This window comes from Rhopilema esculentum, chromosome 2, assembly GCF_057945365.1.
Source record: "Rhopilema esculentum isolate cy_ngs chromosome 2, ASM5794536v1, whole genome shotgun sequence".
Lineage (NCBI taxonomy): Eukaryota > Metazoa > Cnidaria > Scyphozoa > Rhizostomeae > Rhizostomatidae > Rhopilema > Rhopilema esculentum.
Window position 1 is genome coordinate 1,345,635 of NC_142816.1, and position 15,178 is coordinate 1,360,812.

The 15,178-nt window shown below is 38.3% G+C and overlaps 2 protein-coding genes across 2 annotated transcripts in view; one reads left to right on the top strand and one right to left on the bottom strand.

Annotated features, from left to right (window-relative positions):
• LOC135695346 (apoptotic protease-activating factor 1) overlaps window positions 1–15,178 on the bottom strand; it is a 33,539-nt gene that overhangs the window by 11,803 nt on the left and 6,558 nt on the right. The window contains exons 8-13 of the mRNA XM_065214415.2: window positions 14,576–14,708; window positions 14,102–14,227; window positions 12,885–13,013; window positions 11,879–12,004; window positions 9,632–9,754; window positions 8,226–8,348 (exon numbers count right to left, since the gene is read on the bottom strand). Coding sequence (XP_065070487.2) covers window positions 8,226–8,348; window positions 9,632–9,754; window positions 11,879–12,004; window positions 12,885–13,013; window positions 14,102–14,227; window positions 14,576–14,708 — 760 coding nt within the window. The remainder of the gene's footprint in view (window positions 1–8,225; window positions 8,349–9,631; window positions 9,755–11,878; window positions 12,005–12,884; window positions 13,014–14,101; window positions 14,228–14,575; window positions 14,709–15,178) is intronic.
• LOC135695347 (fatty acyl-CoA hydrolase precursor, medium chain) lies at window positions 1,441–7,652 on the top strand. Its single transcript, XM_065214416.2, has 4 exons — window positions 1,441–1,600; window positions 4,550–4,803; window positions 5,204–5,437; window positions 6,388–7,652. Exons 1-4 carry the CDS (start codon window positions 1,498–1,500, stop codon window positions 7,552–7,554), a joined length of 1,758 nt encoding a protein of 585 aa, XP_065070488.2. The 5' UTR covers window positions 1,441–1,497; the 3' UTR covers window positions 7,555–7,652.

Consider the following 15,178-nt stretch of genomic DNA (forward strand, 5'->3'; position numbering starts at 1 on the left):
TGCCAAATTAAAAGGTTTTAGTGATATAAAAAATGCGCAATGGCAAATGTGAGTTTGCGTTGAGTAAATTTATAGCCAGAAATATATCTTGACAAAAAAGGACAAGCTATGACGAAACAGAAACAGTGGTGGCGCCAGGGGAGGGCTAGGGGGCTACAGCCCCTCCGTCGGAAGCATCTAGCCCTCCATCGGAGGAAATTTTAGGTTATTGTCGGAGCAAATTTGACAAAATAACGTACGAGAACTGCTTATTTGAGTAATTTTAGCCCCTCTGTCGGAAACTCCAGCCCCTCTGTCGGAAGATTTCTGGCGCCACCTCTGAACAGAAACGACTTAGATGGCACATGGCACAGAATCACCGCATCCCGAAAAGCATTTGACCAGGTCTAAAAAACTGCGTCAGTGTTTTTCTCAATGTGTTTTTCAATTGTCACTGAACCGTTTTCGTTTTAGCCACATCGGTAGGACATCTTGGATAGCCTATATTGCCAAGACATTCTTCCGATTTAGTGTAACATTCAAATGCGGATGCAGAGAAATCATTGTCCGGTTCAAAGTGGGAGCAAGACTTTGCTACTTCGGAGGAAGAAGTGACTCACTCACTGGCTATTGCGGTGGGCACAAATCCAATTTAAATGAACTAAATACTAATATTTTAATTGAAAAACATATGGAAGAAAAGCTTTTGCTGACAGCCAGCGTCATATTAAAACAAAATTATGCTAACGTATCATTTTATGACAATAAAATATTTGATGACGTCATGCAAAAGTTGTTATGACGTCATAATGAAAATACTTATGTCGGCAAATCTTGCTTAAATATATATCATTTGAAAGCTTGCAATGAGACGAGTCAAAATATGTGAATTGCGTTAAAAAAAACCCTTCAGTGAGGAGCTAACGATGATTTTGTCGGATTTTTCACCGTTAAATGACGTCATCAGTCACATGACATCCAGGCATTTTCCAAAAAGTCACCTGGCAGATTATGAAAGCCTGAGCTCCCTACTACCAGAATCCGTTGAGAAAGCAAACATTAGCTTGAATTTCAGATTGTCAAGCTATATGTCCTGTCTATTTTAGAAGGCCATCAAAATTGAAACAACTTCATCTTTCGGATTTGATATTCGATAAATCAAGCATGGGGCTCAGGCCCTCCAATCAGCGATCTTGTCGGAAATGAAACCCTGAATTTCCGCCACTGATTGTCAACAGAGCTTGGAGAACAATATTTGCCAAAAGACAACACAGCACCCCTGCTATTTGATTCTTTCGTTGGTTAAAAAGACTCTCTTTGTTTGGCAGATGAACAATCCCACTAATCCAGTTACTGAGACATCCCCCTTCACACAATCAAATTCTACTTGAAAATCAATGCTGCACAAGAAAGGACGGGGGAAAGCTCACAAAAATTCCTCTAAAGTTTGTATTTCCAGACAGCGTTTTTGCTTTGCTAATCATTCAGCACTTTGAGCTGGTTACAGCGAGTACAGATATGGCTGCTCTTCATACGTTCAGTGCAATAGCAGTTATTTTAATCATAATAGATGCAGCCAAATGCATTGATGTCAATATAACAGGCGCTGGTGTTGTCAGAGGTATGATCACTTTCTATTGTAAACACAGCTGATAGAGCAGATACTATGACCCTGCTTCCTACTTGTCTCTTATGGTAAACAATGTGTTGATAATCCTGATAGGCCATCTCCGAAATTATTTAATAATCTAACCAAATACGTAAAAATATGTTTTCTCTGCAGATCCTGATAGAATAATCTTTATGCTTAAAAGTTACGATTTGCACATTTTTAGAACATTGTTTGTTGTCACGTAAATTATGAGATGTTTTTCTTAAAACTTCCAATGTTTAATTGTTTTTCCTTAAAATGGTGGGAACAACAAATATTTTGCAATGTCTCAAAATTATTTTGGATTTATGAATACACATTCAATATCTGATGAGTAAGCACTTTAAGCAATTACGTAACATTGTTACTTGACCGTGACATTCAGTGGCGTGCTGGGGATGAGATCGCAGGGGGAAAGGGTCAAAGTGGCGCCTGAAAGACCTCCAAATGAGGGGATATGGGGGTAGTCAATTGCTGACAAGACGTGATAGAGAATTTTCAAATAGAGACTATGTTATTCTTTGTAATATCTAACAGTATTTTTGAGTATCGTTGTAGCGGCTGTATAGAGTTCTAAAGTGATGACGTCACAAAAATCTATTTTTAGAACTTTTGAATTTGGCTCCCATAGCCTCAGAGAGCATTATGAAATACCTCTTAATATGCACAATCAGTCAAATGGGTTCCGAATTGGCTGAGATATGGCCACATGTGTATTAGCTCTTTCCCCATCAAACCTCTGTATTTTGGTCTCTGTTCATACCTTTATGAACAGAGCGAAAATAACAGTAATTCGTTAGCAAACTTCAAATCTTTCATTGGCAATATCTCAACTGGTTTTGGACATATTTGGTAAATTTTGCAAATGTTTCATTGTGATATTTTATGTTATGTGCAAAGGCCGGTACGAGGTAGACCTTGTTTGGATTTACTACAAATTTTTCATAATAAAAAAATTACCTGAAGTTTTTTAGTTGCTGAGACCATCCCGCGCAATACATTGTGTCGATTCACAACATCTCTTCACATAATAATATCAGAACTTCCAACCCTTTAGATCTATACATCGGAACAAGCCCAGGATATGACTACACATTCCAAAGCGGCATCATAGTTGCTGCCGAAGGAATTAAGCTCTTGAATTTTGATGCATCTAGTTTCCTGGAAAAATCACCTTTCGAAGCAATTTTCAATAACGCAGGGCTTTTTCTGAAATAAATATCCACAGACTGAAAGCTATTTGATGGTTTTAATCAATTTTCTGGTGTCGTTGTTTAATGTTTTAGCTTAAGCAACATAATTTTTCTTCAGATTGGGACATAATCTCTCAGTATCTATTCCAATTATTTTTCTTATCACTTCAGTAAATCAAAACTCCTTGCACCCTCCCAATAATTTTATGAAATGATGCCTAATCCGACCCTTTTACCGCCAAGCCCAAAATTATCGGCGGTTTGTAAGAAAGTTTGTAAGAAAGACAAGGTGGTGTGTTGCAAGGTAAAGCGATTTATCGTGGCTTGTTATACAGTGTCCGCCTTTAGTATTGTTTGGTTCTTTAATGAAAATTGTCCTCGTTTGCTACCTATTTGGCTAGGGCGCCCTCGGCCCCTTTAAGGTGAAAATTCCTTTTGGCGCCCCTCATATTTGATCGGCAGGGGGGGAGGGGGCAATCGGTGCCCCCTGCCAGCACGCCACTAGTGACATTTCATTATTGAGCACGGCACGGTCTAACCATATATACTGGTCTAACTAACCTGTCACGTCGAACAGGATCTGTTGTGAAAACATGGCATGTTTTTAGACTGTTAGAATATATGCCCGGTGTATATGTGCTGGTTTTGAAACAGGATAATATCGCAGCGCCTGTTTCTTTTGCAAAAATCATACAACCACATTTTCCCGATGCAGTTTTCAATCAAAGGTCTGACTTGCAACACTACATTTTGCGTTGATGCTTTTTTTGAAGACGGCCATCAGGCACAATGGCTAAGGTGGAAGTGGGGCTATAGTCCTATGCACACTTTTTTTATAAGAACAACTCTTATAAGAAACTTCCGGCTGAGGTTTGCCCAAAAATAAGAACAACATAAGAAACAAGAGGCTGAAATTCAACAAAACCCAAGAATTAAAATACCAGAAACCCAAGAAAATTGACGTGACGAGGTGAGTTCAGAATTCTGTGACGAGGTGAGTTCATGTGACCAGTTCCAGGCCAACCAATAGCATTGAAGTCATGAAAATCATGACTCGGCAGATTTTGGTACTTAGGGTATACCCAATCCATTTTATCATGGCTCAATGTCTTTAATCTCTGCAAATATTTACTTTTCATTGCGACAATGCATCAGTAATAATATTGACGTTCCATGTTTAGAGGTCGGATGGGATGAAAGGCCTTCTGTTGAGATACAGAAAACGGCTTCTTGGTTGAGTTTTGAAGAAGAAAAGGAAATAAATTGAGAACAGGAAAAGTTTATGTTTTCCTCTTTGGGTATTGCCCTGTCTAAGTTTTTTATATGTCATGCAGACTGCTAACCCCGCATCCTACAGTACTTTCGCCCCTGATTGCAGTTTCCTTTGGGCAATTGTTAATTTTTTCTCGAAATGGTGCCCATGTCAGAGTCAGAGTCCAAAAAAAGGACGGTAAAAAACAACGAAGAAAATTTCGTAAAAGAAAGATCACATGAATTGATCAAAGAAATGGATGACTAGGGCTCAACACCAAGGAAACCTTCTCTCTGGCAGTAAGGCAAGAGAGGCATGGTAACCGTATATAACGCCTGTCAAGAGCACCCTCCGTCAACGCTTACAGAATCATCTAACTACAGAAAAAATTTTTGGGATATTCTAGGGCCTAAACACTAAACCAATATTGCCAGATACTGTGATTTTCTTGTAACAAAGCCTTCCAATTTCCAGGCACTAGCCGAACGCTGGAAGGCAGAGTGGTGGACACATTTACAGGCATACCATATGCAAAACCACCAACCGGCAACCTCAGGTTCAAAGCCCCAGAAAAGGCCAAAGCATGGGAAGGAGTCAGGAATTCAACAAGTATTATCTATTGTCCACAGAAGAGTATTTTGTCAAGCGATATATTTGGGAATGAGGATTGCCTTTACCTTAATGTTTATCGTCCGAGGAATTCACCTGGCACGAATGTGTCTGTTATGGTGAGTATGATACTAAACTTCAGATTACAAGCAATTGCATTTTCTAGTTAGAGAGGTAATGGTTGCGAGATACCAAATAAAACTGGTGGTAGAAAAACTTCCCAGGGTACCAGAACCCACAAGCCCGGACAAAGGTTAGATAAGCTGGAAACCTGAAATCAAATATTCCAAACCCGATATCCCGACGTCCTGATACCCTATGACTAAATTGACCAACCAGTGAGATGAGACCCCAAAGCCCCCCCCCCCCTCAAGACTGGTACAATATAGGTTGCGTTTTAGCAAAAAGAAATAAATGGTGAATGCCTCTCCAAGACACACGCGTTCTCTCATGTTGTAAAACCTATCTGCTACAATGGCGACGAGACTAGAGCGATAAACAAAAAAATCTTTGTTTTAGGTTTGGATTCACGGCGGTTCATACAGATATGGAGCAGGGGGTATTTACGATGGCGAAATGCTTGCAGCTGCAAACAACGTCGTTGTTGTTACTGTCAATTATCGTCTTGGTCTGCTCGGTTTCTTCTACGTTCCTGGAACGCAGACAAAAGGCAACTACGGTCTCCGGGACCAGATTTTGGCACTCCAATGGGTTCAGAGCCATATTCAAAGTTTCGGGGGCGACCCAAAACAGGTAAGGGACCCCCTTCTGCTCCACCAGAGAGATAAAATATCTTTCCAAGCACAGATGTGTACCAGCTCATATTTTAGTTGTGTGTCAGCATTTGTCCCCTCCCCTTTTTTAAAGAGGTGATGGTGTTTCCTCTAGGAACTGGAGTAGTTATTCAATTCTCCAACATTGAAAGACAAAGGCTTAAACTTGATATTGCATTCACGTCGGGTGTTGCAACCCTACACACAAAAGGAAAGGGACGATGTTCCGGCCTATTCTGGAGCTGAAAATCTCAAATATTTAATTGTATTGTAAAATGGATTATGAATTAAGAATCCGTTAATTAAGAATTAAGGTAGCATATATAGATAACCTACAGTGTTACCTACAAAGGGATTTTTATGCAATTTCGTCATCTGCTCTGCTTGTTGGGTAGACAGTGTTGGGTCTATCTATATTTCTACTTTTTAGGGCAAATGCTCTATCTATTTGTCTGAAACAACGAGAAAGTGCATCAGATGGCCATAGGCATTAGGATGTAGGCAATATTTATATATCATGGGGCTTCAAAGCATTTAATCAAACTTATATATCATAGCTGCATCATATAAACAAACCTATCTTCTATTCTCACTCTTCTCATGACACCATTTTCGCAAATTTTCTTCGTCTTTTGATTCGAGACTGACCTCTTTCCCATAATAACAGCCCGAATGTTCCTACCTCAGCATATATCATGCAATGGGGAAAGACTACACCGACTGTTAATGCGCATATGATGTAAAATTGAAAGCCAACGGGACTTCAGGCAAATGCTGGCCCCAACAACTGCCCAAGAACGATTACTGTGCTTTCTCGTGAATTTCCATTTTGATGAGATTTTTGTTATCTTTTTGTGAATTCTGTAAGTTAACCATGATCGTATCTAATGGTTTTTATGTTTATGTTTATATATATATTAACAATTTCAGGTAACTATTTTTGGGGAAAGTGCAGGTTCCGGTAGTGTGACATTGCTGATGTTGTCACCATTGGCAAAAGGTCTGTTCAAAAGAGTCATAGCCCAAAGTGGAGTGCCATCAAATTACTGGGCCGTACAAAGACCTCAGAACAACAGCCTTGCACGCAAGATTGGAGAAACCCTTCACTGTAACAACACTAACAATCTAACCTCTTGCATGCGAGGTAAAAGCTGGCAGGAACTAATGAAAGTGCAGGTTAAACTCTTTGAGGCCCATCCCTGTGTCACACCTACGGTTGACGGTGTGGTGATCACTGAGTACCCGCCGGACCAGATGAAAAATGACACCCTCCATGCTTCAGGTGTTGAGCTGTTGCTAGGGTTTAATAAAGATGAAGGATCCATGTTTATCCCTCGTCTTTCAAAATGGGATGAATCTGTATACATGGGTCTTCTTCATGAACGGATACAAAGGCAATATGAAATGAGCACTGGGCTCGTTGTTGACATGGCAGCTTTTGAGTATACACACTTTGAGCAGAAAATAGCGTGGCTGAAATATGTGCTTAGCATTAATGATTTCATTAATGACTTTGATTTCAAAATCGGGATTTCAAATTTTGCCGCTGCATGGGCAAAGACAGGAGCAAAAACATACCTTTATCATTTCACACACATGCCAAAATATGCAAGAGTACCGACTTGGGGAGTGGCACATGCTATCGAGATCGATTTCATATTTGGAAAAGCCCTGTATTCCATTGCAGATCCTAAGCGATATTCAGGAACCCTGGTAGCAAATTTTACGAGCGAAGAACGAAACATCAGCAGAACAATGATGGGAATGTGGACTGACTTTGCAAAAACTGGGATCCCAGCAAATACATGGCCTACTTATAATGGAATAAAGATGGAGTACCTTGAGATCCAAGAAAAAACCATGGTGAAATCTAATTTCGGCCCGAAGAAGATGCATTTCTGGAATAAGTATGTGCCGGGAATGATGAAGAGAGTCAATGAAAAGACCTGCCCAACACTTAAGCCAGTTGTGTGCACGACAGCAAGCCCGTCAATAACTTCAACAACAACAAAAAAAGTCGTCAATAGAAGCTCAAAGAACGAACATGCTTTTGTATTTATTTACATTTTTGCAGCCGCTTTTCTCTTTGCGTTGTAAGCAAAGCTGCTGTTATAAAACAAACCTACTTTTTAAAACCGAACATCGGGATGTTCGTCTTAAGTAATTACTAAGATAATCTGCTTAGCATTTGAAAATAGGTCTGATTTATTTTTGTTTTTTCTTTTAACGCTGTGTATCAGCACAACTCAAATCTTTGTTACTGTTGCTGCTATTAACCGTTGTTATTGTTGTTGTTGTTGTTGTTTGTAATTGTTTGTAATTGTTGCTAGGCCCACCATATTTTGCAACAAACTTATAAGAAAAGTGCAGGATAACTTACGTAAACAGTCAGAAATACCTGAAAAATCTAACAACAATAATAGTAGTTAAAATGAATAAAACAATTTTACAACCGGTTAGAAAGCCCCTCTTACAGGGTTAAAATGTATAAAGACTTTTGGGGTGAAAGGCAGGGTTTGAGATCAACAACGGCGAGAACTTCTACTTCCCAGTGTCAAGTGACGTAAATACTATAAACGTTTGGTTGAAGCAGGTTGGTAAACACGAGGGGCTCTCTGTGAATACATGAATGAGGTGTGGTGTAGCACGTGATCTTTCTATAAGTGTCTTATAGTGGTCACGTGTAGCACGTGATCTTTTATTGCTCAATATTCTCCCGTTAAAGGATAATGTTCAATCAAATCGTTAATTGTAACTAGGACTCTAACCTGAGCCGTTGAATCGGCGCTTGTTCCTACAAGATATTTGCCATCGGGAGAAAACGCAATCGACAAGACTGAACACATGGTTTGTATGGTCTTTAGCGGATTTCCAGTCTCTGCATCTAGAAACTAGAAGAGGAATATCAATATTACTTTATACAGTTTCAAGCTGAATTTATCTCAAGTCAGCAGGAGCTATCATAAACAAACAGCAAACATAAAAGAAATTAATGGAAAATACAAGGTAGATAAGGGTGTTATAAATTTCGATATACTGAAATATAAATAAAATAATATAAGCAACTGAAAAACAAATAAAGCTCGAGATAACCCACAGAAAACTTGTTTATACACCAAAATCGTAAAACCTATTTTAAGTCGACATTTACTTATATTCATCATCCTAGATGGCCTTCACGAGGTTTACGATGCCGTTACGAGGCTCTGTTATGACCTTATGAGCCCTTACGATTCTTTTGATTGGGCATGCAGATATACAGAGCTTTATTAAATTAAATATAAATAAATTTAAAGTGTGGCAGGGTTAAATTCTTTGCCCCCCTGGATTTGTTTGGCACCAATAGCCCCTTGGTTTAATAGCGTAGCGTAGGCTGCAGCAATTCTGTCATCACGAGGCCCTAGAAACTTTGCAAGTGTGCATCGGTCTTGAGTGTAGAAATTTCTTTTTTGTATAGTTCTTTTCTCACAAGATTCAGTGACAATTTATGCTGGAGAACAACAATGTCCTCTGGGATTAAAACATGTCAGCTATTCAAAGTAAGGAAATTAATGCCCCCACCTACTCATACCCTCGTTAATCAGCTACCAGGCAGTAAATGCTTGGCACAAACACTTACAGATCTTTACTTGAATGCAATAATAATTCAACTTCATCTCGTCCCCGAAAAACATGTTACTTGTCTAGATGTTTCATAGCCTCATATGTCCTTTTATAATAAATCAGAATTAGTAAAATGCAATGATAAGGATGGTATGACTTTTCCTTAAAAATTGACATTGGAATTGTAAGTTGCTAGTTTTCAAGACAATTGTAAATGGAAGTACCATTAATTCACAAATTAGCCCCCTAAGGGCTTATTAATTTAAATGTAGGTTGTTTCCAGGAGGGGGCGTATACGAGGGGGGCTTATAAAAATCATTTCAAAGTTTTCAGACAAGTAGATTGTTTTGTAGCTATCTCAATATTCTCAAGTTCATTTAATTTGTCGTTTTACCCGATAACTCTTTCTAAATATCAAACCAAATTATGAATCAAAACACAAAAAATTCGAGGGGAAAAGGCTTAAATATGACCGGGGATGATTTGAGAATTTAAAATATTTTGATCAATGTGCGAAGAGGGGAGCTCAAGAAGGAATTGATGATATCATTATAATGAGTAAAACACAAACCTGTAGATAGTGTTGGCTTGTGGCGATAATTTCTTTGCCAGAAGGATTGTAAACACAATATGAAATGAAATCTCTATCACCGCAACAAGTGAACAGACATGCCCCATCATTAACGCTCCATATCTGCGATGGAAAAATTAAACACGCATACAGTTGATACCACCTCATTGGTTGATACCAATCTCTCAAGGGAAACTGAGGGCGATTATTCGCGATTGCGAATCCTTGATATAACGGATATCCCAGCAAAATTAGAAAATTTATCGGTGTCAGTTCAATTATTTATCCATCCCCTTCCCCGAAATTACACGATTATTCCTCCTTCTCAGTTTGTACAGTTATTGTTGCCATAAATTTATCATCGACTTTCTGCAAATCACTGGCCTGCGTCACAGACCCAAGTCGCTGCCATTTGGCCTGGGCATTTTCAAAGTCTTTCTTTACAGTTTCTTCATATCTTCCTCGAGATCTTTGAACAGAACACTGAAATTATCTACACGCTATACATGCACGTTTTTTTATACAATTCAAAAAAAAGATAGGGAAATTTGAGATAACGGGTATTCTTCCTAGAAGGGAAACTGAAAAGGGTTCGAGACAGCAAAGTTTCGAGATAACCGTTAGTCGAGATAGTGAATTACTTTTACACATAAACCCTACACCAAAACGAGGGGAAATGGTGACATTCTCAAAAAAGCGAATGTTCGAAAGGGGGAAGTCGAGATAAAGAATATTAAATGTCATAATCGTACATAAATTACACTCTTTTTTATAAGAACAATTTTATAAGAACACGAGCCTCAAAATGGGTCAAAATTTAAGAACAAATTAAGAAAAAGCTGAGGTTGAGCTACTGTAAAATGAAATTTTGAACAACGTTTTATTTCAAAAACGATTACTTTCAGCCATGTGTGGGTGCTTTTTCGGTGAATATTAAAACATGGCGGCAAATTAAGTTTGTCTCTACGCACTTTGTTGGCAAAAGAGGCCTGAACACCTCCACAGAACGAAAAGCTAGAAATCGCACTGCTTATATCCTATAAATTTAAGAACGAACTAATAATTATTAAGAAAATTAAAAACAGGAAAAATTAAGAACAATCAGCCTGAACATAAATTTACTGGTTCTTATAAAAAAAAGAGTGTAAGTCTAATCGTACATAAAATACTGCTGACCAGTCTGTTTCAGAGTGATCCCTGTCGTGTATACTCAGTGCGTAGAAAAAGACAGTTAAGAGTTGCATCTCAAAGTTTCATGTTCATTGGGATATTAAAGTTCCATCGCGGTATCTTCAAATCTAAACAGATATGAAAGTTTCCAAAAAATTTTGATCCCGGAAATCTATTGAACAATAAATCATTTAAGACGTAAATGGTTTAGCATAGACGCATTTTTAAACTCTTTAAAAAAGTAAAGAATTATTGGTGGATAAAAACCGTGTTCAAATCAGCGATGTTTATCGATTGATAGTCTATCAAAGCCGTCCAGTCTAAAAGTTATTCAACAATTACAGTTCAATTCAATCGTTCAGTTTCGTGGTAAATAAGCCCTTTGGCGAATAAGCTCTACGCGTATTAAGGTAAAACAAGAGAGATTTCTTTTAAAAAAATTCCCGCAATAAAGATTTTAAATGTATGTCAGAGAGGCACCCCTCCCACCCCCACCCCCCCTGTAATATCTGCATAGAGGCAGGATAATCTCTTCGCTCATTTTTTGGGAAAAACTCCACACCAATCACATGAGCCAGGGTTTGTTTGCGTCTGTGTTTATGGTAGATCGCTGTCTCGCCTGACCAGACTAAGCCCGTCCCTCATGAAAAAAACAAAGTAATTTAGCGTTCCATAAATCTCGGTCACCTGAGGTCCGTCTCACTTTCTCGTCAATATCGCCAAACGTGGCTGGCCTCACGCAAATGGAAGGCTAATCAACAACGCTGGGGTTGGATGAAACTTAAGAATCCGGTCAGGATAATCCGATAAACCTAGTTTCATACGCTTCAAGGAGCATTTTAACTGGACCACGGATCGCCTAGGGTCAAGGAATGCTCTCCTAAAAACATGAAATCTAGCAAATCAAGATATCTATCCGGATTCTTCATGCCCGCCCTGGTATTGCTCTAAATGATCCCCCAATTGGTGCTAGCCTGGCCTGCTTCCATGTAAACAGGCCCTTCCATGCACCTTCTAGACATTTTGAATAGAGGAATAAAGGCTTCCTAAAAATTGGCCAATATTGTAGATTGTTACCTTGACACATTTATCATTCGACGCAGAAGCAATTCTATTTCCATCCGGCGAAAAACAACACCAGTTGATTGAGTCTTCGTGTCCCTCCAGCGTCCGAAGCAGGTTGCCATCAACAATATCCCAGAGCTGAAGAAAGGAGATTAATAAAGGGAAATTAATGGTGCCATAAATTTTTTTCACAAAAGCAAGGATTGAAAATGAGATTATAGAATACAAACTTTGCTAAAAAATTTTTAGGAGAAATTTGCTATAAAAATAGACTAAACTAATTGTCTTTAAGTAGATGTCACGATACCCCCTTTTTCTTCTTTTATTTAGATATATTTTTTCTATTCTATCGTCATCATACATCTTATCCTATGCTTCTTTTAGTTTAGCCGCTCTTCCCGAATCAGTTTAATGACCAACTTTTATTACATCATTTCAGCTCTACCTACGTCTTCCCCTTGTTTTCATTCCTTTTCGGTATCTACTTTTAGTGCATGACTCGGTTGTTTTTCTTACATTGTATCATCACTAAAGCTTATATTATGTTAGTCACTTTTCCTGTTTTTCTAAAATATTATTGGTTAAGTTCTTCACGTTTTTCCGCGTAGCTTTTTATTTAAACAGTAGTTTGTAATTAGAATTTAACTTGTGTTCCATGTCTCACTGGAGTCATGTTCATTGTTGATTGAATGAAAATGTTAATGTGAAAATTGTACTTTTCTATACCGCTCGAGCCTGGACCAGTCTGTCACGCACAGCGAAGGCTAGGTACCTAAATATTTATTCACTTAGGCCCTATTTAATCGAAAATCCCAGCCGACTGTCACCAATTGTGAAGGGCTGGGGAAAAGGCTGAACTGTCGTTTAGAATAAAAAGCTAAAATATTGTTGCAAACCAATGGGAAAAACACTAAAGCAAGGATATATATGGACAGAAGAAACCTGCAGATTGTAGAAAATAATCAATGAGGCCAAATGATGGAAGATAGGCCAAATTGTCGCTTTAAAAAAGACTCACCCTCAAAGTGGCATCTGTTGCGCATGTAGCAATTACCCCCTGGTTCACCGGGTTGAACATGCAGCAATTAACATCTCCAGTATGGCCTTTAAGGGTTACCAAAGGCTTTCCAGTCGCAGAATCCCAAAGCTGGAGACAGAATAATTGATATATTGTCAATTCAATACAATACTCTGTTGTGGGCCTAAAATTTGCAAAAACCCTTCCAACTTCTAAACTTTCATCAAAATCCCTGGTTTTTGTATCCCTAATGATGTAACTATTGGTAGATGAATGCCTAAAAATATTTGGATGATGTTCCTTGGGATTTAATTTTGAGGAGAAAGTTTGTGGGCTACTTTTGGCAGTCATAACTTGAAAAGTTGGAACATGTCATTAAGTGCCCAATAAATATTTTTTGAGACTAAAAACCAGTCAAACGTGGTGTTGTTTAAAATCAGATTTATAATATTAAACTTATCGAAACTTGAATTTCGTTAAATTGTCGCTATTTCAAATTTTTTTGATTTCATTTTTTAGATTCTGGCAATATGTGCAAGCCGAAGATCCGTATCATAAATGGTATTGAGAGCCCCCGAAAGAGCAACAAATAATGGAATGATGAGCAGTTGCCTGGTGAATGCAGTATATTACATCTTTTTTTCAAACCAGGCAACTATTGCCGATGCACAGTTTTCCTACTTTCTGGATAATTTGAGGCTCAGGTGTATTTACTCTTCCTTTTATTCCAACATTGATTTTTCTGAATGTTTTTGTAAAAGCACTAGATAACAGTTGCACATAACATTTTTAGAAGCATGGTTAACTAGCTCATAAAATCTGTTCTCTTTTGCTAACAGGAGAGAAAACTTTAAAAAGAAGATTTCTTTTCTCTTCTAATTTTTCAATTTCATTTTAACTTGGCATGCTCCTACGTTTTTATACGTTGATCTTGTTGCCAAATAGAAAAAAGTGGATGCTGCAACTTAGAACCGACCTGTTCTACAGACTAAAGCATAAAAAACAGGGGCGGACACTTGGTCAAATATTGGGAGGGGGTAAATCTATTGTTTTGATAAGATGACGTCATATTTCCCCATTGTTTTGGAACAAGATACCATTGTCCTTCAAAACATTGGGGGTTCATCCAAAAGCCTCCACTGATAACGAAACAAAATTAACTTCAATGGACTATCTTTACCGCTTGATGAACACTATCCCAAAAGAAGGATTCTTACTTTGACACTTTTGTCAGCTGAAGACGAGAGGATCTTTTTTGAGTCAGGGGAAAACTGGCAGCAGTGAACTGTATCCGTGTGTCCAGTCAACGTGAGCAAAACTTGGCCCGAACAAGCATTCCAGATCTATCGACGAAAAAAGGATCACGAAAAACTTAATTGATTTGACCATTGCACCATAATTTAAACTTAGAATGCTTACTCGATAACTAAGCTTGGGTAATGTGCAATGTGCATAGATAAGAAGCTTGTTGACAGACTTTTCTCTGATTTACTTAAGCCAAATATTAAAGGCAATCTGTCACGAGGTTGATTGATTATAAGAACAAAGGGATTTAATATTGTTTCCAGTCCCCCATTAATTTATCGCATTGTAAAAAATATGGCGGAGCGCTGGAACCGTGTTTAGGCTATTGTTTCAGCTATTGTTCTCGTTAACCAATCCACAACGAGACAGATTGCCTTTAAGCCCACCTTTATTACGGCATCACCACCGCATGACGCAATCCGATCTGAACCATCCTGAGCCCAATGACAACAAAGAACAGGTCCTGAATGATGTTTGACAGTTAAAAGGCAGGTTTCTGACGACTCGTCTGGTTTATTGCTGAAATAGAATTGAAAAATTACCCTCTTACGTAGGACTTCCAGGCGTGGTTATCATACAAGCTAATAAAATACAAACAAATACAACAAAATTAACGATAACTCGGAGAGCAAAGTTATGAATTTTTTAGAAAAATAAATTTAAAAAAAATTATTTAACCGATTTACTAAATTAAATTTACGACAAAAAGTAGAAACTGGTGCATGAGAAGGTGCACCTATGGTATATTTAGAAGCTTTCTGTTGCGTGAACAGTTGCCTTAAGTTGCTTTTAGTTTCTGGCAATGGTTAACGAAGATGCTTTTGAGTTCATTTGAAAGAGGGAAAGACTACGAGGTATTAATTTTGCATTTTTGCTGTTGACAAGACTCATGGAGGTAGCTGATGCAAAAGGTTTATAGGGGCTAAGTGTGGAACTTGCCCCCCGAATACCACTGCTTCATTGAGATAGAACTGTCTGAAATGGAGCCT

Bases quoted from the DNA above. Each gene is read 5' to 3' on its own strand.
- LOC135695347 (XM_065214416.2), top strand. From the start codon at position 1,498: ATGGCTGCTCTTCATACGTTCAGTGCAATAGCAGTTATTTTAATCATA. The intron at 1,601-4,549 runs GTATGATCACTT...TCCAATTTCCAG, and splicing joins AGGCGCTGGTGTTGTCAGAG to GCACTAGCCGAACGCTGGAA. The intron at 5,438-6,387 runs GTAAGGGACCCC...TAACAATTTCAG, and splicing joins TCGGGGGCGACCCAAAACAG to GTAACTATTTTTGGGGAAAG.